The sequence below is a fragment of the Suricata suricatta genome, chromosome 2 (genome assembly GCF_006229205.1).
Source record: "Suricata suricatta isolate VVHF042 chromosome 2, meerkat_22Aug2017_6uvM2_HiC, whole genome shotgun sequence".
NCBI lineage: Eukaryota > Metazoa > Chordata > Mammalia > Carnivora > Herpestidae > Suricata > Suricata suricatta.
The window spans coordinates 71,372,979-71,400,944 of record NC_043701.1 but is presented as its reverse complement, the minus strand read 5'-3'; the positions used below and the strand labels follow the sequence as shown (position 1 = coordinate 71,400,944).

At 33.7% G+C, this 27,966-nt stretch overlaps 1 protein-coding gene across 1 annotated transcript in view; it reads left to right on the top strand.

Annotated features, from left to right (window-relative positions):
• The window catches only part of SEMA3A (semaphorin 3A), a 202,822-nt gene that overhangs the window by 37,225 nt on the left and 137,631 nt on the right, over positions 1-27,966 (top strand). The window contains exons 2-3 of the mRNA XM_029918820.1: positions 17,000-17,157; positions 21,809-21,871. Coding sequence (XP_029774680.1) covers positions 17,000-17,157; positions 21,809-21,871 — 221 coding nt within the window. The remainder of the gene's footprint in view (positions 1-16,999; positions 17,158-21,808; positions 21,872-27,966) is intronic.

Here is a 27,966-nt window from a genome sequence, read left to right as displayed (position 1 = left end):
CCTTGTTATAATTTACAAAATTCCATTTGGAAAGAGTTGTCTAGAAACCTTAAAAAGTTGGAACCATTATAACATCTTCAGAAAGAAAAGACATTAAAGATATTTAGACATTACATCATTCTTTTTAAGTCAGCCTGAGATGTATTTGGGAGCAGGTATTTTATATGTGATATTATAGAGGCAAAGAAAGTCATAGACTTTTGCCAGAAGCTCCATAATAAATCAACGTAGACTTAATATGATATGCAGAACAAAAACTGAGCTATCAGATTCTTCCTTAACCCAACAGTTAATCTGGATATATTTAAAAGAAATTATATTATGTTGTTTAAATGTAAGACAAATATTACCCATATAACTTTAACTAAATCTCAGATCTCATCAACATATAGAATATCCACTTTTAAGACTTTTCTTGGGTATTTTAGAGTAAAAATATATTTAAAACATTCTGACTTCAATCATTTTCATTCTCTCCTACATAATTAAAGTAAGTTAATGAGCATAAAAGAAGAAGCAAGTGTTAAAGCTGAGAACTACATTTGGTAGCTTCTTAAGGGCATATCTGATACAAGTTGACACAATTTCTCATCTACCCAAGAGAAATTCCTTAAGTGGAAAAGATGGCCTATTTGAGGTCAACTGTTTTTGTCAAGTTATTTGGGAAGAATGAGCCACACCTGCCCAAATCACAGCACCTTCTTAAAATATAGAAGCTGTAGAGGAGGAAGGTAGAGAGTTGATGAAAGCTAAAATACATTCAAATTCTCCCAGAAACTTTGGAGTAACTTAAAAAAAAAAATCTATGAAAACCTAATGGGACTTGAGCACATTTGAGTCTAATTAAAAGAGACACTATTTTATGTAGTCCTGGATATGCTGATCCAACCATAGGAGGAATCCTGCATAATGAAAATCTTGCATGGGAAAGAGTGTTGATAGATAGGTCTTGAGTTGGAAGTATGAGGTCACTGGTTTACATCCTGAGGAGAAAACCTGGACATAGTCCATGAAAAACAGCTGCTTTAGTAAAATGTAATGTCTTGCACACAAATGGAATTAAACTAGCTACTGTCATTTTAAGGATTCCACAAGTCTCAAAGAGAGGTGGACATTTGGACTCAAGCATTTCAGACATGCTGTTTCAGCATGAAAATATAATTTTCCTTGACATAAATCAATAATGGAAAAATATACCTTGCAGTCGGAGAACATACTTTATGACTTGAATTATTTACATTTATTGAGACTTACTTTATGGGCTAGAAAATGAGCTATCTGGGTTTCATGTTTACTTCAAATGGCTATATACTGTATTCTTGTTTATTGCAGGTATTTTGCAAATGAGAACTAAGTCAAGAAAGTTGATAATCTGTATCCTTTCTGTACTTTCACTCTACATACATATTTGGAAGGGTGGTCTATCAATTATTTGAAGAGGATTGTTGATATCTCTGAATATAAAGGTAGATTTACCTATCTGTGTAGTTCTGTCAGTTTTTAGTCATGTACTTTAAGGCCTCTTTTTATTAGGTGAATAAACATTTGTGACTGGTATGTTCACTTAAGGTAAACATTGAAGTTTTTTGCCCGTCAGCTCGCTTAGAACCGCGGAGATCTCGCGAGATCTGGCTTCTCTGGGAAGAGCTCTCCGGCTGTGTGGTGGAGTTGGGCTTGGTTGCTCTGTTCTGAGGAGATAAGTCAGGAGACGTAACGGAGTCCAGTTACATCCACCTGTCTCACCCTGCCCTCCGCGACTTTTTAGAATGCCGGTCTTACTATTTTAATATGTATACAATATTTTAACAAAGGATAATTTTTAAAACCCCAAACGGCGCCCAACCCCAGTATTAGCTCTGTAATGGTTGATCGCTACGGCGCGAAGACCCAGCCAGGGAGAGCCGGGCGGTTTGCGGGCAGGTGATTCAAGCTCCGCGCCAGGCCCGGGGCGGGGAGGGGCGTGGGCGCTGGTGCCCAGTCTCGCCTGCACCCGCCGTTCTGGGAGCTGGCCTCATGGATTCACAGGAGTCCCAGGAGCAGCAAAGCCACAGCAGAGCTGAGGGGAACGTGGGCCCCGCTGTAGGCTTGGGGCATACAGCAGCTTGGGGCATACAGCAGGTGCTCAAAAAGCAACTTGGGATTTCAAAGTTCCCCCCCCTGAGCAGGCTTCGCTGGAGGTTTCTCTATACCAAATCCTTCCCGTGCCAGGGGCAACGCTGCGTTTAAGGAGTATTTCAAGGTAGCCAGCCAGCATTTCCATATGCATGATTAGGGAGTTCCAGGAGTTCCAGAATTTGGTCCAGGTCTAAAAGGGGTGATTCCAAGCGCAGGGCAGTGAATAGCGCCCTAGATGTGAGTTCTAGGCCTGACTGGGTCACTGCTTGACTTTGAGAGCTGGGTATTGTCCTCTTAGAATTGGGGCCTGGCTACCAAATCATTGCTCCCGAGGCTTGCTTTCCCTACTAGGCTGGCAGGGAGGCTCCTTATCCTCCAGAAGGGCCTGCCAGCTCGGCTGGCGGGAGGATTCTGGTTAATTAGCCATGTCGGCCAGGGATACAGGAGGGAGGAATGGCAGCAAGTGTGCTGAGAAGCTGTCCTCTCCCTTCTGAATGCTTCGTCAAGACTGGTTCTGCTTGCTTAGCAAAACGTATGACAGGGACGTAAGCTGATGGCCAGCACACGGGTCTGGGCTACCGCCTTGTCAAGTGCCAGGAAGACCCAGCCAGCCTTAACACACAGCACCGGTGCCCTCATTCACTGGGCCAGCTCTGGGAAGACACCCCCCCCCCACTTCACCAGGACAGACGAACACCTCTCAGTCCTACAGCCTGTGTATATGTCAGAGCAACGTTATATCTATGTGTATATATCTGATATGTTATATACAATGGTTAACAATATATACCATTTTACAAGAAAGTCTTGGCCAAAAAAGTACAGATACAGATGTATTTTAAAACCAAAATGAGAGAAAAAAAAGAAACAACAAGCACTCTTTTGAAACGTATAGAAAACAAGTTCTAGACATATGATTGCAATTCTAGAAAACATTCCAATTTTTTTATTCAGACAATGCCTAATCATTAGCTGAATTAGATATTAAATATTTGTTATACCAATTTCATAACTTTTTTTGGTTTCTATTTCCTTATATAGATTATTTTTCTCCAATTTGGAAATCTATATTAAAAATTAGTTAAAATCAGATTAAGGAGTCTACCAAAAACATGGGACATCATTATTACAATACTGTTACTCTCCAAAAATAGAAGGGAATCAAAGGCAATACTAGAGCACAAAGAAAGGAATTGATCTGCATTCACTTTTCAGAATAATTAGCCTGGAAAATGTCTATCATTTTAAAATAATTATGACTGAACTATTTTCTCCATTTAATACCCCAGTATTTATTAATAACTACCATTTTTAGTAATTAGAGTCTGCCATTAATATTATTGTATCTCCCTTAATATTTTGCAGTGCTTTTATATTTAAAAAACTGTCATAAGGGTTGGGTAACATCAGGTTTAATAAAGTTTTCTTATGCAAATTTCCCCACAACTAGACCTCCAAAAGTCATTAAGGTCTTAATTTGAAGTATAATATAATGATATATGCTGTATTCTCCCACACTTCTCATAGAGTACTTTATTCTATGGAGCATCAGAGGAAATTAGTATTTTATGAAATACACCAATATAAGATCATTCATTCATTACTATGTATGTTTGCTTTCATCAGGCAAAAAGATAACTTGAGCAGTTCTTAATATATGGTGTGTGGCATGTAAAGATCACAAAAAATATTTTCTAACTTTTGTTTGGAAAATTCTAGATTTTATATGTTTTTACAGTTTTCTGTTTATCAACTGTAAGAAATACTGTAGAAGGTAGGGAAGAAACAAAGGCTCTATAATTAAAATTAAATTTCACTAAGGTAATATTTTGAACCTTAAATGGTATAGGTACATTAAAGAGGAAACTCATGGTAAAATTGCTTAATTAACAAAACAGAAATACATTTAGTAAAAGAATGGCCACAAAAGTAGTGTCAGACCACGTTTAAGAATCCATTTAAACATAGAGATTAAAAAGTGCATATTTTTATCTTTGGCGCATTTGGTAAGAAAATATGCATTTGTATCCCTATTTTGTTGCTCTCACATGATTGCAAGGTAAGAGTTCCAAGGTCAGTGATAATTCTGCTGCAGTGTATATTAAATCAATGTGTGTATTTTTTCAGAATGGTACAAATCAACTACTGATAGTTCAAAAGCTCTGCCTTTCTTTGATGTCTACAAAGATGATAACCAACTGTATGTATGTGGATGATGTGCCTTTCCTGATAGACTGTCTTTTGACTTCACTTCTGTTGATAATTGGTACTTTTGCAACAAGAGCATTTTCAACTACCTGAATCAAGACTTTCATAGCAATATCACTTACTGGTTCTTGACAGCTAATGAAGTGGCAAAGCAGGGCTGATAAACTCCAGAGCCTATCAAGAGAGTTGAGTGTAACATTTTTTTGGATTCTGATTTACTAAATGAGGTGGAAGTCATTAAGTTCATCAAACAAACTCAGCTATGAACTTTTAAACCAATTTCGTGAGTTTTTAAAGTAGATGTAATTTCTTCCCTTTGAGTGCTTAGGAATGATAAAACAACGGTTATAAGTGAGAAAACCAGAACTTTTTTACTTGATTTTGTAATTCTAGTTTCTACCACGTTTTGAATCTTATTAGGAGTGGCATTTAGCCTAACAAGAAACAAATGCCTGTTTTAGATAATTGCCTTAAAAGAAAATACAAAATTAAGATAAATATTTAAAATCTTGGAAATCTTGTTAAAAATGTTTTGTCACTTAGGGATGCAACAAAATATAAAACCTCAGTTTCTAAAGCAAGTTTTGTGAGGTGGGAGTACATAGGTCACTACTTTCATAACAGTTTATTAATTTGAAGGTAAATTTAAAAAATAAATACCTATATTTGAAGAAGTATTCTAATTGTAGAGGTAGAAAATTATTATTAACTAATCAAAAACTTAGTAATAACAGTAATATTATAAAGAAATGGTTGGCAGAGATCATCTTTTAGGTATTTACACGCAAAGTAAAAAGTATCAGTAAAATGAAAGAACTCAGAAATTGGGGACCTTAGACCTTTCATGCTGACATAAAACTGCTCTGAGCGTTTCATTTGAATTTAATAGCACTAGCACTTTCTCTTCCTGTGTCTAGAGGCAAATTTTCCCATTATTCTCTGTATTGAAACTAATGGAGGAGTCTCATTTTGAACGTATGTTAAGGCAGGGATTGAAAGGAGAACATATGTCACTCTAAACAATGTTTATTATTTATCATTCATTCAAACATTTTATTAGTGTTTTGGTTTGGTTTTTTTGTTGTTTTATAAAAGGGAAAAGGAAGCATTTTTGATGAAGTATAGGAGAAGTTTAATAACAAATTGACTTATGCGGCTTTTTTGCCCATTCCAGAAGAGATAAATCTGGTTCTAAATTAGACTTTTGTCCTTGTGAAGATAAATGTCTACATGTCCTGCATCCGTCCAGAGAATGTTGAATGTCTGTTGTCCTGTTCAGCCCAGAGATATGCTTGATTTTAATAGGCCCTGGGAAAGCAAGGGCTTTCTTTTTTTACTTTCTTTCTTTCTTAATTTTAGTGTATTACTTATTTCTGAGAGAGACATATACATAGCGTGAGCAGCGGAGGGGAAGAGAGAGAGGGAGACACCAAATCCAAAGCTGACTCAAGGCTCTGAGCCGCAAGCACAGAGGCCAGTGTGGGGCTTGAACCCACAGTCTGCAAGATTATGAGCTGAACTAAAGTTGGAGGCCCAACCAACTGAGCCACCCAGGCACCCCAAAAGCAAGGGTTTTCAACAAACATGCTAGATTCTTAGCTTAATTCTAGGGGAATCACTGAATTGTCCTTAGGTTCTTAAACCAATCCTGGGTCACATTATCTTTAATTTTAATGCCAAAACATTGCAAAACATGACCCTTAACACTTATAGCACTTAAACACTTATAACAGAATGTGTTTGGAATAGAAAATTGAACAATTTTAGCTTGTCTCATTTTCTATATAAGATAAAAATTTTTAATTGATATTTCTTTCTATACAAAGTAATTTTTTTTCTTTTTTTTCAAAGTAAATTTTAGAATAATATCATGAGATAATTTTTGTAAAAAAATAAAATATTTGGGCCAAGAAGAATATAAAAAAACATGATTTGCCCAAATTATCTATTTAGTAATCAATCCTTATTTTATATATGTAGGTAGAAAAATTATAGAATGTCAATGAAATCTTATGAACCTACTTCATTAAAGCATCTGACTTCCTTTGATTAATAATTTCTGAAATGTGTCCACTCCAAAATTAAACACATTATTAGGGGAAACATATTTATAGTGTGTCATCATAAATAGGATCATTATTGTCACTAAGATTAGAATAGACTCAGAAGATATTGTATGGTTTCATATAGGGATCTTTTGAGTTCATTGGTTTTCAACAAATACCCTCCTCTTCCACCTCTCTTCCACCCCTCTGCAGAGAAATCTGATTCAAACAGAATCTTTTATGGGCAAGCCAGAGCCTTCATAATCAAAATGTATCTATTCTGATTAAAGCAGTGGGACATGCCTAGATATGCCATATGAATTCTGTCCCTGTTCTCCATACCCCCCTCAAAAGATAATAAAATTAGCTTCAGGCGAACAATTTCTACTTCTTTAACTGAAAAACTCAAATTGTGTTTGTTTGTGACACCCAGACACCATGCAATTTAGAGTCTGAAAAGACTAGAGGAATAAAGGGAACAGGTTAAGATATGGGTAATCTAACCCACATGCACTGTTGTACACTCATAAATATGTTCATTTTATCCACGTAATCAGAAATTCATCTACTCATTCATTTGATGAACATATAATAAATATCTTTTGTCAACCAAATTTAGGATTTAGTTAATTCTTATACCCAGCCACACAGACCTGCTCCTCTGATTTGGTTACTTGATTGATCCTTGAGAATATCCATATGATTTCTTGGACTTCCTTGAGACCTTTTCTCTCTTCCAACTCTAAGAAATAGATTCTTATCTCGATCAAAAAGGGACATTCATGAACATTGAAATAATTACGTCCTCTAGAGTGGTCATACTTCAATGTGTCAGTTTTTGTCAATGAATAAGGAATGCCTTTTTCCTCCCATAAGTATATCATGGAGTGGAAATGATGGAAAAATACTGATGAAATACTCATTTTCTTAAGTAAAAGTTCATTTGCTCAGCATTAGAAAAATTCAAATAAATTATTCTTAATCAGTTTTTTAAAAATTCTTACAGTGGGCATATACAGCAGATAACATGTGGTTTATAGCTATTTAATTCTCCATAGGTGAATATTTTCCACAGTTTTGTTACTGGAAAATTAAAGGATATAGTTTATAAATATCAGAAAATATTTGCTTTCTTATAGTCATGTAGAATATGATAGTTATTTGAAAAACACACTGAAATATATGCTATGGTATGTATAAATGATTGACCAGAACTGCCTGACAAATCAGACTTTCAATTGTGTTCATTATATAAGCTTCTTTTTTTGTTTTCTGTAACTTTGATAATGATAATACAATCCTTGCTACTCATAGGCATTTAATGAACATTAACTGGTAATAGAAACCTGCCTGATAAAGAGCCTTATAAATAGTTAAGACATAAAGACAGAATCAAAACAGAGTAATTAAACCAGTGTGAAATATAAAAGAAAGATATATACTTTAATTGGAGATTTTTACTGACTAATCATCTTGCACAGAAATAAGTGATCAAGGGCAGTGCATAGTTGTATTAAACACTTATTCATGTTAAAACATTTATTTCCTTTATGTAATAATGATATTTAAATTCACTTTTATTTTTCCAAGGAGAAGTAAAAATCAGTGCCTTGCATTATTTTTTTTGCAAATCATTAGCAACTTTTGTTTTTTGAGCATATACTTGCACAAAAATTTACCAAAGATCATGAAGCAAAAAATTAGGAGAAAAATTAAAGTCTCGATTTTTCTAGAAATTTATTTAGAAAGAACATTATACTAAGAGTCAGGAGAAAATAATATAAACCTGGCCTCTGTAACTATTCACTGTAAAGTCATTTATGCCTTTTTGTAAGTGAAAGTAATCAGACTTTATAATCTATAAAGATTTTTTTAGATCTCAAATTCAATACTTAAGTGTATGGTTAACCATTTCTTCTACAGATAATTAGACTCACATAGCTCTGTGCCAACTTTATATCTAATAATCCTCTGTATGTATGTGGTTAGAACAGTACCTTGCATTCAAGTGTCACTTGTGATGATGATGGTGGTGGTGGGGTGATGGTGGTGGTAATGCCACCTTTGTACTTTAGCTCTACTTTCACTCTTTATTGACATTGTCCTATAAGTTAATAGCCATATAGACACCTAGAGTTTGTTTCTGTAATTACACATTTTGAGGATACAAATTTTATGATTTCTTAACCTTTTGATTACTAATTTGATTTTACCTGGAATATATAAAGCTATGTTCCAGATTTCAGCATTCTGTCTCAAAACATTTCATGCCTTTGCTATATTGGACACATTTTCTTAATCATTTGTGGTTTGATATTTCATTGGCATTACTTTCTTTCTTCATTTGAGATAGATATTTTTCTGTTTTCTTATTCTTTTTTTTTATCCATATGAGATTCAAAGGAAAGGGATGGAGCAAACGTTCCTTTTTCTCAGCATTAACACAAGAAAGTCTTAGTTGTTTTGTAGAAGATTATTCCTGGAGGTAGTACTAACATGGTTTGTTGGTGTAAACAAATAGAGAAAATTCTGTTAGAATATAATTATAATAATCAAAGGAATAAATTATTAGGGAATGAATTATGACAGTGACAGTGAGGATGTAAGCAAAAGAAAATATACAGGAAACTATTGTAGTGTTAAACAAACTGGAGTGATGGATTGGACCAGTGGATGATGAAAAGGCTCTGGGTTACATGATTCTTTAGATGAGTGATACCTGCATACAGTTTTAATCAAACAGAACGGCGATGATGCCAGTAATGGAATGAAGAAAAGGGAGTGAGTTCTGTTCAGGTCCTGCAAACTCTGACATGTTTATACAGTATCTACAGAGAAGTTTCTGGTAAGCCCTTGTTTGGCCTTCATAGGGAAATCTCTCTTGGAAGATATACATTTAAGACATGTCAAAATCTGGCTAGTGACAAAGAAATACTTGTAGAAAAGATTACCCATGGAGTTACTACTGTGTAAAAAGAAGATCAAGTACAGAGCAAATAAAATAATGTACAAATTTAAGACACTACCAACTAAGCTCAGTTATGTAATAGCCAAATTTCTTAATTTTTTTTTCTCAATAATCTGTTCTTAGTATTCTCAAATTTCTACCTTCTTTGAGATAGAATAGGGTAAGACCAGGTGTCAGATGAAAGTGGATATCTTGACTTTTTACCTCATTATCTCTGTGACCTAGGATATTTCCAATATCTGTCTGAGTAAATTTCCTCATGAGAAAAAATGAAAATGAAAACTGTCACCTCATAGTCTTGTTATGAGACTCTTAATGAATTAACACACCTATAAATCATTTAGCAGTTTTTGGCACATGGTAGGCAATTAAAACTTTACCTCGTATTTTTCCTTATTTCTTTATCCTGATCATTACCATGACCTTTGCATGGAATTCTCTGCCACACTTCATCCTGCTGGTCAAAGTCATATGTTACACATTAAAAATTTTTTTTATGTTTGTTTATTTTTGAGAGAGAGAGAGAGAGAGAGAGAGAGAGAGAGACAGAGAGAGAGACAGAATCCGAAGCAGGCTCCAGGCTCTGAGCTGTCAGCACAGAGCCTGATGCGGGGCTTGAACCCACGAACCGTGAGATCATGACCTGAGCTGAAGTCAGACACTCAACTGACTGAGCCACCCAGGTGCCCCTACACATTGTTTTAAGGCCAGGATTAATTGCCAAGCTCTTTCTCCAATGATTATCCACTTTTCTATGAAGGATTAATTTCTCCCACACGTTAACTTTCATAGTTTTTATTGTTCTTGCTGTTCATTTAGTTTTTGCTTTTTTGAGGGCATTTGTCTAACTTTCCATCAAGGTTTTATTACTCTTTATATTACACATACTACTTAGCCAATGCCTATGTGTTACACATAATAAAGACTGGGTATGTGCTTGTTGAATTAGATTATCTATAGGAAGTAATTTTCCACACATATTTTTCACATTATAAAAAGTGAAAAACAGATTAATATTACAGATAGGCCTGGTCTTGAGTTTTACAAGCATATTTGAGGAAAATATATTGTCTCTCACTGACAGTATAGTTCATTGTGTGGCATCTAGAAGCTTGGAAACTGGATTTGGGCTGGTAATGGACCTTTACTTGTCTAAAACTCAAATCTGGTCACCTCAAACCTTGATTAGGGAGTCAGTCCAAGTCAACTACGAATAAGAAGCACCTGAGAAGAGAAGAATCCCACCATAAATTCAATGTGTGAGGAGACATTAGATATCAAATCCTTAGCAAATATAAACAAAGAAGTCGGAAGAACTCGAAGAAATGTACTAGGCAAAGGTGAGGGGATTATGTTTTATAGAGTGTTGTGACATCTGTTATAGACTGGAGAAAGTAGTTAACATAAAAGTTATAATCAGACCAAGATGTAAAACTTGGATGCACATTTTGAGTGTTTACTGATAATGAAATTAGAAGATAGATTTGTCTAAGTATATTTAACAATACCTATCAAACTTTGTGAATTCAGAGAATATACTCAGCATCACTAAATAAATAAAAGCATGTAGACACCCACTAATATTAGCTCTATATATGTAATGGCAAAATGCACTGGCTAGAAATGCTGTGAGTGGAGTTCACCATTCACACAATTTATCTTAGAGGAGTAGTTGCCAAACATGTCTGCGGAAAGGTACTTCCTTCTGTGCTGTAGTCTTTAAAAATAAGTCCTTGGTGAAGTAAAGTAGTAAAAATAAGGTGAATTTTTCTACAATATAAATTTATTCATATTCTAGGATTATCCTTTGTATGTGTGTGTGTGTGTGTGTTTATTGCTGCTCTTTTTATTAAATAAAATGCCTCTTTTTTGTATTAAATGGTATGATTGGCAATAGTACTTGTTTTTGTGATTCTTATAACACAACAAAAAGTTGCCAACTTTTACTTTAGCTCCTGTTGTGGTTTAGAGATAATTTTGGTGTATGAAATTTAAAAAATAATCTAAGAAGCACTGGAGTATAGGATCTAAAACCTTGGACCTCAGTGAACTTTCTTGTATTTACAAATATCTGGATATAGTCATCATTTAGTCAAAATATTTGGCCTCATTTAGATCCAGTCTTTAAGTACTTTAAATAGGATCTTTGTTCTATAAAAGGACAAAGTTCAAGTCATGGAAAAAGGACATGAGGCTAAAGCCATGAATGAATATAGGCAATTAATTTGAATCCAATAACTGTTGGAGTCCTATTACCTTTCATGCCATAAAACTTAGAAGAGGGGGTAAGGAAAGGAGAGAGAAAAAGAGAAAGGAAGAGTGTGAGAATGAGAAATAGTAATGGAAGTCAGAAATATAAAGAACAGAGTGGCTATTGTTTGGATTTGAAGGTCAAGCAGTTATTCATCCTTCTATAAAAATGTCTAGTTCTGGGTGATCTTACATTCTAGAAATTTGTATTCATTTCATTGCTTTTTAAGAATCTGACCCGGTTATTGTAATATAATCATCTGTAGAAATCTATTTTTATTCTAACAATAATCAAAACACCACAGGAACCATCAAGCTTTATTATGTAGAGATCAGTAGTCATGTATGATTTTGATATAAATTCTCCCATCATTTTTTCCTTTTTATATATTAAAATAAACATATGAGAAGAACATCAGCTCATAAAATATTTTTCAGCATCTTAATCTACTGATAATGATGACAAACAATGTCTTTTTCTTTATTCAAATAAAGCTACATAGACTATGATGAATTCAGGAAAAAAGACAGATCTCAAAGTTTATAAATAAATAAGTGGAATGAAAATTAGAATTGACTCATGAGGGGCACCTGTATGGCTCAGTAGTTTGGGTGTCCAACTCTTGATTTCAGCTCCGGTTATGATCTCACATTTTGTGAGACGGAGCCCTGTGTTGGCTCTGCACTCAGAGCCCCAAGCCTGCCTCGGATTCCCTTTCTCCCTCTCTCTGCTCCTCCCTCAGTCACATGTGTGCTCTCTATCTAAAATAAATAAACTTTTAAAGAAATAAAGAATTGACTCATTAGAAAAGATCATGTTCTTCTCCCATAATTAGTTGGTTCGATACTCTAATTAAAGAATATCAACCATCGTTTCATTTCTTTTGCTCATATTATTAGATTAAAAATAAATATATGGACTTTATATATAATAATTTTAAAAGATTATTTTTTGGAACTAATCACAAGAGAGTGTAATGTACTTATAATTGACCACTCTGCTGCTTGAAATCATAGGCAGTGATTCCCATTCAGAACATCTGTATGCACTGAATGCTCACTGTCTATGTTGTCTTATTATGGTGATAATAGTTAACACTATTGAGCAAAAACTACTCTTTGATCAATATATCTTCCATTTTGTCATTAAACATATAGTAGATGCTAAATCATTTTGGGAAGCTGAAATAAACAATGCTTATTTAATCACGTTTCAAATTTCAGAATAAATAGTTTGTTACAAATGCTTCTCTGAAATGGCACTTTTGATTATAGTCGCCCATTGACTTCTCTTTATGGTTGCCACAGCATGTAGAGGTTGAAGCAATGCCTCAACCAGAAAAAAAAGCTAAATTACACCCAGAAAGAATTAGTGTCTTTACATGCTTTGGTCTATCAGGGTTCATTATAGTCAATTCTGTAGAAATTTAGATTGTTCTCTAATGTTTCTTGTTATTTGCTTCAATATGAACATAGGCAATATTTGAAAAGGTAGTAGAATATTAAACAGCTCACATTTCTGAATATTTTAGTTATAGTTATAATTTATGTCACAGTAAGACTTATAAAACAGAGGCTGAAAAGAAACTCGTAAAATTCTGAAGGAGTAGAGTCAAAGTTGAGGTTATTTACTATCAGGTATAGGTGAATGTATCTACATATAGGAAATAAGTAAATTTAAATAAGGAAAACAAATTATTAAAGAATATGATATTTATCTAGATTTAGAGAAAAAGTCTCTGATTCCAACCTATGTAATTTTGCCCTGGAAAGTGGTGAGATAACCTAAGCAATCAAGAATTTGCTGTGACTCAGTGTCATGAAGGTCTCAAAAAGACTCTTCTCAGTTGTAATGATATATAAAAAGTCCTTGATAGGGAGGAACCCCTAAAGACATTGGGGAAAAAAGGAATGATTAGGCAAAATCAAATATATTTGGAAGTGAAAACACAGCTGCTAACCCATACTCCAGGAAAATGTTGTCTCTTTGTTTAGTGAAATGATGCAGCACTAACATATTTTTAAAGTGTAGTTTGTTTCCATAGTGATGTTGTACATAAACTGCTAAAGGCTTTTCTCTAAGATGTGTGTGCAGAGGAACCAATGATTCTCCCTGAACAAATTTAAAAAATTCAATGTAGTATTTTTCAATTGGATGAATATTTTTGTTCTTTGGAATTATAATGGAGATAGGCATTACATTTATTAGTTAAAATTTAGGTTATAGAAAATGGCAAACAAAAAGAATATTTTACTATTCTTAAAAAGACCTTTATATTTAATACTAATGTAAATAGGAAAGTATATTGGTCTTCTTTATGCCTTTACCATACAAAATTATAATGCTAATGAGTTAGCATATTTGGTAAGATAGGTAGAAAAATATTTTTTCAGTCTGCTACTGAACCTTAATTTCCTACTTCTGGTCAAAAAGATTGAACCTATTACTATTTTACCTCTCTTTATACACATAGGTGATTGTGTGCTTTACTATGCAAACTATTGTTCTTTTTTCTTTAATGTTTTTTATTTTATTTTAGAGAGAGAAAGAGACACAGAACGTGAGCGGGGGAGGGGCAGAGAAAGACAGGGAGACACAGAATCTGAAGCAGGCTCCAGGCTCTGAGCTGTCAGCACAGAGCCCAACATGGGGCTCAAACCCACTAACAGTGAGATCATGACCTGTGCCAAAGACGGACACTTAACCAACTGAGCCACCCAGGTGCCCCGCAAACTATTGTTCTAAGTATTTTACATGAATTACCTAATTTCATCTTCACAGTAGCTCTTAGAAGATATATTATTAACCCCATCTTCCCAAAACTGAGATCCAGGTAGCATAAGGAATTCATCCTAGTTTGCACACCTAATAAGTACTGTGGTGATACTCATGTTCTTACCTATAACTGGATGACTCCATGTTCTCTATAGTAGTTGTCTTCCTATAACTTCTCCCACTTGATGCTTAGACCTCCCTTATGTGGTTCTATATGTTTCCATTTAAAATTCGCCTGTGTGTCTCTTAAAGGACTCTCCTATTTCTTAATATATATGTAATTGTCTTGGTTTAGACTTAGCTGACTTTCTTTTCAGTTTGTCTAGCTCCCTATAGTTTGATTTCTCTTGTATAGGATAGAATTATTATAGATTTTAGAATTGGAAGGAATACTGAAGAGCACGTTCTCTATTTGGTAATTATTAATTTCTTGAACAGCCATTAAGTTAGTCTTTGAACATATCCAGTAATGTACCCCTGCATTTTATAGTACCCCTTTCCATCCTCACATAGCTCAGGATGCCTAAAATTTCAGTCTTATATTGAGTCTCTGTGGCATTGATTATTTGCAATAATTTGGAAACTGGTGACAGGATGACATTTAAATTCAGATACCATGTAATGAATTAGGTTCTTTTCTCTCTAGACTCTAATAGCTCTCATTTATTTCACATATAACTTATGTGAGTGAAATTCTCAAATTGACTCCTTCCTTCCCTCCCTCCTTCTTGCTTTCCTCCCTTCCTTTTCTTTTTTATTTTTATTTGTGGGGGTGGAGGGTGGAAAAAGTCTACCCATTATTAAACTGTTTTTATCAATTAATTATAAAATCATATTTTAATAACTTTTAACAATTTTTGTAATTTTGTGCATTGGATGGATAGGTAAGTCCCTAGAAAAATATATATTCAATTTAATATTTAATGGCGTGGTAATGTAGAAAAGAAACCGTGTGAGTTGTGGATAGTGAGCTATTAATTATAGATTTCCTGACTTGAGGGATGTTAATTCTGGTAGATAAGTCATTTATATGAATGATTGACAGTTGTGATACAAGTTATAAGAGTAATTTAAGCACATGGTTACAAAGAAAAGAATTTCTTGGGGCTTGCATTTGAACTAGCTGGTAAGAATGGATCTTCTCTCTGGTACCTGGGTGGTTCAGTTGGTTAAGTGTCTGACTTGGGCTCAGTGAGTCATGATCTCACAGTTTGTGGGCTAAACCCCATGTAGGCCTCTGTGCTGACAGCTCAGAGCGTGGAGCCTGCTTTACTGTGTCTCCCTCTCTCTGCCCCTCCCCTGATCATGCTCTGTCTCTCTCTCTCAAAAATAAATAAACATTAAAAAAAAGAATGGCTACTCTTTTGTCGAGGTGGTATATAGTTGTAGATGTCAAGAACAATGGCAGCAAAGGCTAAAATGTGGGCAACTGCAAATATGTTTTCCTGCATGATAGATGACGTGAGGGAGGAGTACTGGGTTGGGGCCTAAGCTCACATGGTCTCTAATGCTAAGTTAGGGAGTTTGAACTGTCTCCTCCACTGAAATGATGTGTTTGGTTATATGGGGAAGGCAGTAAGAGAAATAGATAAAGCAAGCAAATTTATCATAAAGCTAATATCCTGGGGTCAGGACTGGGATAGAGGATGGGTCTATATTGCTGCCTTCTCTCCTTGAGAAACACATTCTACATTTTGTGAGTGTTGATGAAAGGGTTCAGCTGTGTGTGCCCTGGAAAAGTCTGAATCATTGATTCAGGACACAATTTTGGAGAATCCTCAACATTTCCATCCCACGGGAAGGGGTTTGTGGTGGTATATGTACATAATTTTGACTGAAGCTGATATAAAAAACAAAAAACCTCTTTGGTGATCAACAACAGTTGCCTTTCTAGTGCAAAGGTGGGCTTACAAGTAATGTTCTTATTTGAAAATATTTCTTTATTTCAACATAGGTCTAGAAGTTCAGTATTTGCCCCTTCTTAGCAAAGGCAAATAGAAAAATGATAATAAACTGAAAAATTGAAGTCAAATAGTAAAATTCATTTAACATGTTTTCATGAAAACCTAACTTGGCTTCACTATATATGTCAGTCACAAAATATTACAGAAGATTTAGATGGTGGAGTTAATGAATTAGTAGTCAAAAGAAAATGCAAAAATACCTCAATAAAAAGAAGCCTCAAACAACGTAGGAGGTTAAACAATGTTTCCCCCATACTCCCCCTGCTCTGTTGGCCTCTGTGCTTTTCCTTTTAGATAATGATTTGGAACATATGAAGCCATTTTAAAAAGCCTTTGTAAAATTAAAGACATTTTATATGCAATACTGAGCCTTTTATGTTATCATTACATGCAAAGAGATTTCATCAGGTCAGTTGTGTGGTTGAGGTATGTTTTCCCCTTTTTTCTGAAGGACTGTGTGGTCTTGAGTATGAAATCAGCAAACTAATGAATATGACTTCCATCTCAATGAAATGTAAAAAAAGAAAGAAAGAAATGGCTACTGTATATTTCTTAGTACCATTAAGAACAACCACCAATTTGTAACTACAGTAGGCAGTAGTAAGATTGCCATTGTCCATGCTCATGTAGGACTTCACATTAACTCCCAATGTCTTGCTTTGTTACCTTGCAGAAATGTTGGAATCCAACAATGTGATCACTTTCAATGGCTTGGCCAACAGCTCCAGTTATCATACCTTCCTTTTGGATGAGGAACGGAGTAGGCTGTATGTTGGGGCAAAGGATCACATATTTTCATTCAACCTGGTTAATATCAAGGATTTTCAAAAGGTATCTTTATTCTAATGTATGCCCTGTAGTTCCTTTAAAACATCTCAAGCTGTTTAACAGTGAATTCTCTAGTTATTTAATAGTGTGACAACTGAAAATATTGTTTAAATTAATATTTTATCTTTTCAGATGAAAATAAAAATAAAGCATTGATTTGATTATCACAGACCAATGAATGCAGTAAACCATAAAAATCATCAAGGAAGAAACCATAGTATGTTAAATGATCATTCTAAGAAATACTGACTTAAACGCTTATCCTTACATGGTTATATAATTGTCCTGCATAAAACTAAACATCTGAACCATTATATTTATATATCATAATTGGTGTCATTTACTGTGTGTGTGTGTATGTGTATGTGTATGTATATATAACTATATTCTCAGCAAATGCAGAGATCATCCATCATTTTACACATACCTAATCTGGCATGTCACCTGTTTTTGTAAATGATAATTATTGGAACACAGACACACATACATTTACATATTGTCTATGTTTGCTTTCATTCAACAATGGCAGAATTGAATAGTTGTGATAGAGATCATCTGGCTCGCACAGCCTAAAATATTTACTTTCTGGCCTTTTAAACAAAAAGTTTGCCAAACCCTCATCTAGAAGATCAGAAGATTTGTAGATCTTTACAAATGTGGTCCTTTAGATACTAGCAGTCTATCAGTTTTATCTTAACCTTTTACAGTGTTTTTGGCTTATATAATTAATAAGCTCTACAGTTTGGAAAATAAACATGGATTGAAAAATTAGTGGAAATTATGCTACCGAGTCCATATGCTGCACTCCAAGTTGATGATTTTTTTCATTGTCAGTATTTCCAGTCATAATTCCCTGAGGAACAAAGATCTTTTATGTAGCAGCTTTTGCAAGAGTACTAGTATAACATAGTATTTTTAGAGTATATATATACATCTATTTTTATGTACATTAGTTTTACTTATTAACATTTAGGACTTTAGAGTGGTGTTTCCTAAACTTCTGATTAACTCTAATAGATTGGACATTAAGTTTTAAAAAGTAGAGAATTGTAATAAAACCTTTTGTCCTGGCTGGAGAATGTTGCTTTGAATATCAAAGGAAGATTAAATTCAAAGCTGATTCATATCTCTAATAGAGTATACCACTGGACCTAAGACTTTTACTTTCCTATTTATCAATTCTAAAATTCTGACCGTACATAAAGATTTGATTCATTATGTGTATCATACAAAACAGCAATGATATACTTAGAGATTAATATATGAGATTTAAAAATCACCTTTGATATTTCTTACTCTGATTTTTTCAGCCTATTTGATTTCTAAGTCCTCTCAGATGATAACAGTGTCCCTAAGGTTATCTATTGTCTAAGAAAACTAGTTATCTATTTGTTTTTCTGAAATGACAATAATATTTACCTTAAAGTCTTTTTCTAAAGGTCATAAAATAAGCAGCTTTGTTTTGGTTAGTGAAAAGAAATCATCCTTTTTATATAAAGAGTGAAAAATGTAAGATTAAGGAAAATTTGATATTTTAATAGGAGATTGTATCATTCAAGTTTTCAGTGTTTATAATAATTTTATCATTTTGTAAAACTCATATATATGAATATAAACATATATATATATGTTTTTTTGTCCATAGACAATATATGAGCAACATCACACCTCAGAATACATATTTAATGTATTGGCATTTTTCTCTTAATAATGAAATAATAAGCATTCTTAATTTATATACTTACTTTGTTCTAAAATTGAAAAGAATTATTGTCTGAGACAACCCGCTGTTTTATATATGAGAAAATCCCAGAGGCATTTGTATGCCCAGGATATAATCTCAGTATCTTCTATCAACTAGACTTATAGTAAATATATACTGAAGTAATGAATTAATTCAAGTTAGGTGACTTGCCCAATATCATAGTGCTGTTGTTATAGCTCCTACTCTTGAGCTTAAAATCATTATTCTAATGGAAGACATATTTCTAATTCTAAAACATTCATTCCAAACATACTATTTAATTATACCACACTGTCCAGAGGAGTAAATGCAGTTTACTTAAGAATTTACATGTATTTGTCTATTAATGTTCTTTTTAACCTATGTATGATGTTATTCAGCATTTTCTGAAGCATCTACTTTTGCAATAAACTTTATAAGGCTTACTGTAGGATATCATAAATAATTCTTGAGGAACCTACAAGATAATAGTAAAGATAAGATTATGAGCATAAAGGTACATATTAAGCTAATCCTTATTAGAGATAACACATTCTGAGATTTGGAAGGACTATGAAAAGATTCTAGGCCTCCATGAAAGGGTGCTGTTTAAGTTATAAATTCTTGCTTGTAAAATAATGAGTGAGAGGGGTTGTCATGAATAGAGCTGTAGAAGCATGAAGGAAGGAAAGTGTAATATAGATCATGAAACACTTTGATGAAGTTTCTAGATGAGAAATTTAGGCATTGTTAGTAATTGAGAAATTTTTGAGGAAAGAAGACAAAATATCAATAGGTAAACAAATAGAACCAAATAGTCAGGAATTATTCTATATGGCAGTGGATACTATTGGAAATGACAAATACATTTATATTTTTATATAAAGTAAATATATATGTGCATATATATATATTTATACCACTGACTTCTAGTCATGTCCATTAACTGCTTTCCAAAATAGCATGTTATATACCAAAATTTATTTTATTCATGCCAGATTTTTAAGCCTTATTTATTTACTGGGAACTGTAGAAAAGTTGAGAGTACACAGCCCTCTAAGTATGAGAAAATTGAGCATAAATGTTATCAAAATTATTTTCTATCAGCATTTGACATAGGAGAAAAATGACAAAATGAGACCCATGCCATATCACCACCAGCAGTCGAGAGATAGGAAAGTATGAGAAAATGACTTGCCCTTTCAATTAAAAATCATATGTTTTAGTAATCTGTGAGTTTTGTGGAATGTACTGGCAGTCTAATGTGAAAGTCAATAGATCTTAGCCCTACTATATATTATTGTTGTTGGGTCTTAAATGAAATTCGTATTTTATCCTCCCATTATAAACTTTAAATAAGAATAGATCACTTGAGCTTTCTGTAGCCATGGTGAGGGCAGAGCTGTGGATTGTATTGACTGGACTACCTAGCACCCACGCTAGTAATTCAGAAGGGTAATGTGAATTTAAGGATGTGCATTTATTATGCTTAGTTCTTTTTATGGGATTACTTTGTAAGAACCTTTTGGAACAAGTCAGATGGTGGTTTTAATTTATATACACAGATAAACAGGAAAAGAAAGCACATAAAGAATACACAAATTAAAAGCTTCAGATAGTAAAAATGAATGTATTACAAAAATTTTTTAGGTTTTTTTAAATTGTGACATGGACCTGAAAAGCATTTGTTTTGACATCATAGGTTATTTCAATATGTCCTAAATTCTTGCTAATAAGTGTGTTGTATTTTGTTTTTTTGATTCCCTAGATTGAATATCACAGTCCTTACACAAGTTTATGACCATTTATACTGAATTGTCTAGAGGCTTGTTTATGACCATTTAACTAAATTATCTAGAGGCTCCCAAATAAAAGATAATCGGTCATTTTGAGACTAACAGCAGACATAAATGAGTGACTGCACCATGTCTGGATTATTTTTTTTTACATATGACACTGTTTTTTGCAATTAACTGTTACCAGAAGAGAAAGATGAATTAAAAAAAACACACATTAAATTGTTCTGCCTCAGTACAGATAGGAGTCATTCGAATTGTCCTGAGGAACAGAAAATTTTTGTATTAAAAATTGGATGAGGGTATTTGCATTAATATTATGAAGAAAGATACATCCACTGTCCCCTAAACCACCAATAATGTGTTGGCCTGCCTACCACTGTCATTGTAATCATATAATATAGAACCTTTGGAGTTTGGCATAAGTGTGATCAAAGAATGAAGGGGTAGTATTAGGGATGAAAACTATTATTTTTCAATTAGCTTAAGTTTTTCCCACAATGGCAGAGTTTTTAGAGGTATCTATTTGCTTTTTCATTTCCTTCTTTATCTCCAGAAAGTATATAATGCTCTTACCTACTGTGCTGTACACAACACACACACACACACACACACAATCTTTTCTAAGATGAGGTTTTCTTAACCCTATCAATTGCCTGTTCTAGCATGTCATGCTGAAATTGGAATGAGGGAAGAGGACCCAGAGCACCCAGTGTTTAAATTTAAAATGATTATTTTATAATAAAGAGAGATACATTTAGAAGAATGTTAACCACTTTTTATGTTTATTTCTATATCCCTTCACTAGATTTTCACATCCTCTCAAAATGATCTTCCTCTCCCAATCTGACTGTTCTCTTCTCTGCACACTGCTTAGATCTATTGGCTACATAAATTCTGTGTTACTCAACTTTCATAAACAGGCAAAGTCCAATGAGGAGGCAGAGACTGAATCATTTAATTCACACTAATTAACAGATGCCACTGCAAAGGCTAGGCTGAAAGGTTTCTACCACATAATGCGTTGTGAAACTGTCTGTATCGATGTTGCCTCAACTCAGTCTAACAGAGTATGTAACGTTGGCTCGCTTAGAGAACTTAACTGGCATGAAATTATGTTTTTCTTTGTGCTTAGATTGTGTGGCCAGTATCTTATACCAGAAGGGATGAATGCAAGTGGGCTGGAAAAGATATCCTGGTAAGTATCAATCTACTAAATTATCTTAGTAACTAAATAATGTATTACTCTGTCACCGTTTTTGTTTAGTGTTGTATTAAATAAACACCATGCTTTACTTGTGGACTTAATCCTTTTAGATATTGACATTTTTATATAAAGAAAGTGGGTAAAGGTAACAACATGCCTAAAGATTTACATATATACAAATGATAATTAACAAAATGCAATTTTGCGGCATATATACTTGTGTTCAGCAAGTCAGCTTCTTTGTACAAATTTATTTGTTAATTCTTCTTAAATTCCTTTAATGATATGAAATTGTTCTTCTTCTGACTTATGATAAAATTACCCCTTTTCCTTCTTTGCATTCTATTCTTTTTCTCTTTTCCTTTCCTCTTTTTTTCCCCTTCCCTTCCCTTCCTTCCTTCCTTCCTTCCTTCCTTCCTTCCTTCCTTCCTTCCTTCCTTTCTTCCTCTGATTTCTTAAATACGGATTGAGTAATGACTAGGTAATAGTCTTGGGTGCTGTGGAAAAAAGAGGAAGGGTAAGCAATCCAACAATGGTTTTACCTTTATCAAAAAGTACAGTCATTTTTCCTGAGGTAAAATTTGTCCGTAAAATTAAGTGGGTCACTGTTTTGAAGTATAGCCAAGTATTTGCACAGATCATAGAAGGCAGTTATAATCATTTAAATCAAAAAAGTAAAATGAATTTTAGGATTAAAACATAAATAATTTAGGGGTACCTGGGTGGGACAGTTGCTTAAGCACCCTACTTTGGCTCAGATCATGATCCCACCATTTGTGAGTTCGAGCCCCATGTGGGGTTCTGTGCTAATAGCTCACAGCCTGGAGCCTGCTTTAGATTCTGTGCCTCCCTCTCTCTCTGCCCCTCAGCCCTGTTCAAATTGTCTTTCAAAAATTAACATTAAAATGTTTAATAAAAATATATTATATATTATTTTATGTCAGATATTTTTGGATGTCTAAAACACAAAAAAACTAAATGTTTTGTATATATATTAGCATTTAGAAGACATTTACCTTAGGTGCTTGAAGGCACACATTAACATATCTATCTATCTATATCTATCTATATACATATGTATATATAGAGAGAGAGACACGTAGATATTTTCAAGAGACATGGTGAAGAAAGGTAGATAAAGAGCACAAAGCACAGGCTTTGATTAACTACATATTAGCAAACATGGCAAATTTCATCCTTGAAAATTTCATTGTAAATATAGTGGTGATAACTTACATTACACTTTCATACTACTGTAAACATTTTTTGACTATGTGAATGTGGACCAAAAAATGTTCTGTCAAGGGGCACCTGGGTGGCTCAGTAGGTTGAGCATCTGATTTCAGCTCAGGTCATGATCTCACCATTCATGAGTTTGAGCCCTACGTTAGCTCTGTGCTGACAGCTCAGAGCCTGGAGTCTACTTCACATTCTGTGTCTCCTTCTCTCTCTGCCCCTCCCCCATTCATTCTCCCTCTCTGTCTCTCTGTGTCTCTCTTTCTCAAAAATAAGTGAACACTTAAAAAACAAAATGTGTTCTGTCATATATTAAACTGTCCCAAGTTGATACATATCTTAGACTATTAGAAAGGAATAAAGAGAAAAAACAATGAAGTAGGAGTCCAGAGAAGGAATGTTATGTTGATACCCACAATGAGTCATTAACTATACTTATGCAACTGCTTTAATTTCTGAAGTGCTTTATTATTTTGGCCATTAAATGAGACATTATATATTTTACAATTGTGAGAAACAAGTTTAAGAGTTTTTGTGAAAATTATTTAAAAGAACAAAATACTTCATAAGTGTGAGGCAAAAAAACATAACTGAATGCACAGAAAATTATTAGCATCAAAATGCCATGTTTATCATTAACAGACTATTTTGAAAGATTTCAATGTGATCATAACTACGGATGGATAGAAATAGAAATTTTACTGTTATGCACCTGTGACTTTTAAAAACAGACTGTTTCCATTTCTGTTAGTTTAACAAGTAAAGATATGAATATGTATAATTACTGAGAATCTTTTTTGTGTCAAGCACTATGATCATTTAAATGCTATTTTGTAAATGTAGTTTTAATGATAACTTTTAAGAGGTGGGTTTCACTACCATTTTCTTGATCAAGAAATATAGTGATTTAGAATATTCATTCAAAGTCTTTTCATCATAATTTTAGACATTTTGAGTACTATGCTAGAAGTTGAGATCAGAATTTCTGTGCCTCTCATGAAGGTTTTGGTGTCATTTGGCATACATGCATTTGAATTTGCTTGTTAACACACAGAGAAGGAACACTGAAGTTCTAATAAATACTTCACCTCTTCTGGTCACATCCAGGGTGTGGGCATAATAACAGCCAGCTCATAGGATTCATGTAAGGCTCAATCACAAGTGAAATTGTTACATAGACTATAATGCATGGTACAAATATTAACCGTTATTAGTATTAGTGGTCCATGTACTAGAGTTGTTTATGCAATTTCTAAGTGAAATGATCATTCATGAGATTAATTTGATCCTCTTTAAAGACCATGACCACTGTAGTGTTACACTATTCTGGATTCAATTCAATTTGGAAGTTGAAGATAATAGGATACTTATCTGACAAAATATGTGGATTTTATAATAAGCACTATAGCTAAGTACTGAGCATATTTGATATAGTGACTGAATCAACTTATTCATTCACTAAGATGCAGATAATCTTTAGTATTTGTGGTTCTCAAAATTCACCTCAGTGTATTTCCTTTATCTTATATGGCTCTCCTCTCCTCTGCCCTTCTCTCCTCCCCTCCCCTCGCCTACCCCCTCCTCTGGTATTAGCACTAAACACCAAGGGATTCTGGTGTTAACACAGATGCAATTAGTTCAGCAGCTGCAATAAACTCATGATCTGCATAGTGCCGTAAGGGTAACCCTAATTATGATCTCAGAGGTTTACTCTCTAAGAAGTGAACTTTATTTTATGTTCCAAGCTTATTGAAAATGCTTATGGGTTTCGGAGAACTAAATTGAAAGGAACTAAGGCATTCAGTTTGCTAAGTCTGATACAAGGGATTAATGTAACCTGATCATTTCCTATCACCTTGTAATAAACATTTTGAAGACTTACAAATCATACCCCATACATTATGGTAGAGATAGGTAATTATGTGTTCATTGAGTTATTTAAATTTCTGAAGGTTTAATGGTATGATACTATTATCCATACTAATCTTTTCAAAAGTCAATTAATTAATGTAACATGATAAAATGTTTGTGTTTTGGTTATTCCTTTGCATTCTATTGAATTCTATCAAGTCAATTGCTGTATATTTTTTTTCTCTTTGTTAGCACTTATTTAATAAGAGAAAAATGCAACAGGTTTCTTATATTTTGATTAAAAATATTTTTTCCTCTATCTATAAATACTAAACACCAAACACTATACAATATATTCAAATAAGAAGATTAATTTCTTACTATTTTTCTGTATATTTCTATGTATTTCAAATATGTTTTATTAAAAATTTTCTTTTCAGATAACCTCATTTATGTATCATAATTTACATTTAAATAAGATATATGGAATTTATTCGTTAGTTTGGACTTTAATATATAGACACATTTTCCCCATTTCTTTCTTAATGTATGATTTTAGAAAATAGCAATTTGTTGGCTTTCTGGATTTGGAACATTTCCTCCCTGATAATAAACATAAAAAACAGCTTTGGAATTTTTACCAATAATTTCTTAATCACTTAGCATGAAGAAATATTAAGGGTAAAGAGTTTCTAAGAATTTACATCTAAGACCCGATTTTTGAACTGACACGGATGGTTTGATAGAAATTCTGCCCAGTATCTTGAGTAAATAATAGTCAGTTGTGACATATGGACAATAATTCCTTTCAAAAGTTCTTGTGTGGCTTAAAGCCACAAGAATGAGGCTTAGTAGTTTTTGCAGCCATCAGGATCCCAGAAAGAATTGTAACCAAAATAGCAACTGACCTGAACATTTATAGAAAAGTAAACTAATGACCTACTTGAATGATCTCCATGGTTTCTAGAATCTGAGTTCACTGTTTCCCTCTGGTTTTAGTGCTTTCTTAAGAAGTCCTCTAGAAATAAAGCTCCTTTAAACAGACCTTCCTTGGATAAACTGCTGTCTTTTCAGTATTGGATTTGGAGATATATATATATATAGAGAGAGAGAGAGAGAGAGAAAGAGCGAGATCTTAAAAGTGAATCATTCTTAAGAGTCTGATTAAGATGGTTAAGACAACACAGTCACCTGAGAAGTCAAAATATGCCACTAGATTGAATCTTCATAGTTCCTGTACATCCATAGTTCCTGAAACTACATAGTTCGCTGAGTGTAGCATCGTACAGAAAGTTGAACCCTTTCCCATCCTCCCAGGCTACTGGGAAGATACACACCATCATTTCTCATGGCTCAGTTTTGTATCAAACACATATGTCAAATCAGCAGCTGGAATTCAAGCAGCTATCCACAAAGATGGACTTTGTGGTAAAGAAGGAATCTGCATCCGTAGAAACATTTATATTTCCTTTCTTTCTATGTATACATATAGATCAAGGGAGATAGAGAATATAAAGGGATCTTAGACTCCTGGTAGTGACGTTTCTGACAACATTACTCTAAATTTATTTTTTTTCCTTTTGTGGAAGTGAATATACCAGATATATTCCTAGTATTCTTTCTTGGTGTAGCAGACTCTACACTTTAACATTGTTGGGGCATCTCTATGTTAAGCAAGTGAAATGCTCATGAACTTTTCCATTGTTGTAACTTGAGAGTTGTGATTTCAAAAAAATATATATATGCATATGTAATATTGCACAGAGTCCCTGAAAAAGAAGATAAATGCAATCCAGATATCTCTATTCTGACTGCTATTATTCACCTTTACTTTCATTTTTGATATTTTTTTCTGGTGCTTAAAATCCACTTTGTTATTCACAATAACATTTCTATTGAGGGATTAACTTCCTTGACCCTGTTTTGCAAATGAAAACTGAATACATGCTAAGCTGGTTAAAGAATCTGTTTCAAATCAATAGCTCTCTGTATCTTCTTTGTTTATCCTACTAAACCATCTCTCTTTGCACTAAGTTTCAATAAAACCAAATGGCAACCGTATGACTGTTAGAAATATTTTGAACATCATTGGAAATCAAAATTTCAACCATCTGAGATGAACAAAAAAAGGCAGATTCTCATAACATCGCTATTGTTGGAAACATTTCAAAGCGTATTGTCATGCACCTGAATTTTGGGACATTTTTGCAATTCTTGAGGGATTTATTCTATATTTTTGTCCTTAGTTATTCATTTTTAATGCTATGACGTATTATAACATGTCTATCAAATTTATCATGGCTCAAATTACAAGGCCTTAGCAGCACTATTTTTTGCCAAGTGAATGCAATGGAGAATTTGAAGCCACACATGAATCTTAAGTTTCAGCACAGTCCAAAATGAACATTAGTCATTGCAATTCATTTACTTTTTTTTAAAGAGAATTTCATTACTTTTTAAAGGATTTATATAACCTTTATTTAAAGGTTGAAATTCACATCAACTTTAATTTTTTTTAAGTCTAAGGACTTCAAGGCATGTTAATTTTTTTTAAATGGATAGTCAAATTACCTCCTAATTCTACAGAAATCATACAGCTTTATTAAGTTTCAAAACCTTGATGTATAATCATTCGTAGATCATTTTTCATGGGTCCTTCACACAGTTCTGCATGTCTGATGAATACAGGACCTGAATGCCTATTTTACAGAAAAATTTAAAGGATATTTGAACGATACTCATACAATGAAGAAACTTGGAAGATAGTGTTTCCCTCTTAAACAAAAGGTTGGCTTGCACACCTTGAGCAATAGAGATAGTGTCTCCCTCAGGGCAGAGGGCACTTACGCTTACTGTCCAGCACAATAAACTGACATGTTCCTCAATATATAATGGCCAGCATGCTTGTGACTATTATAAAATATTCAGGTTCCCTTAACCCATGGCTTCTCTGCTATAATGCAACTCATTACATATGCGGTTGTCACCAGACCCTCTAT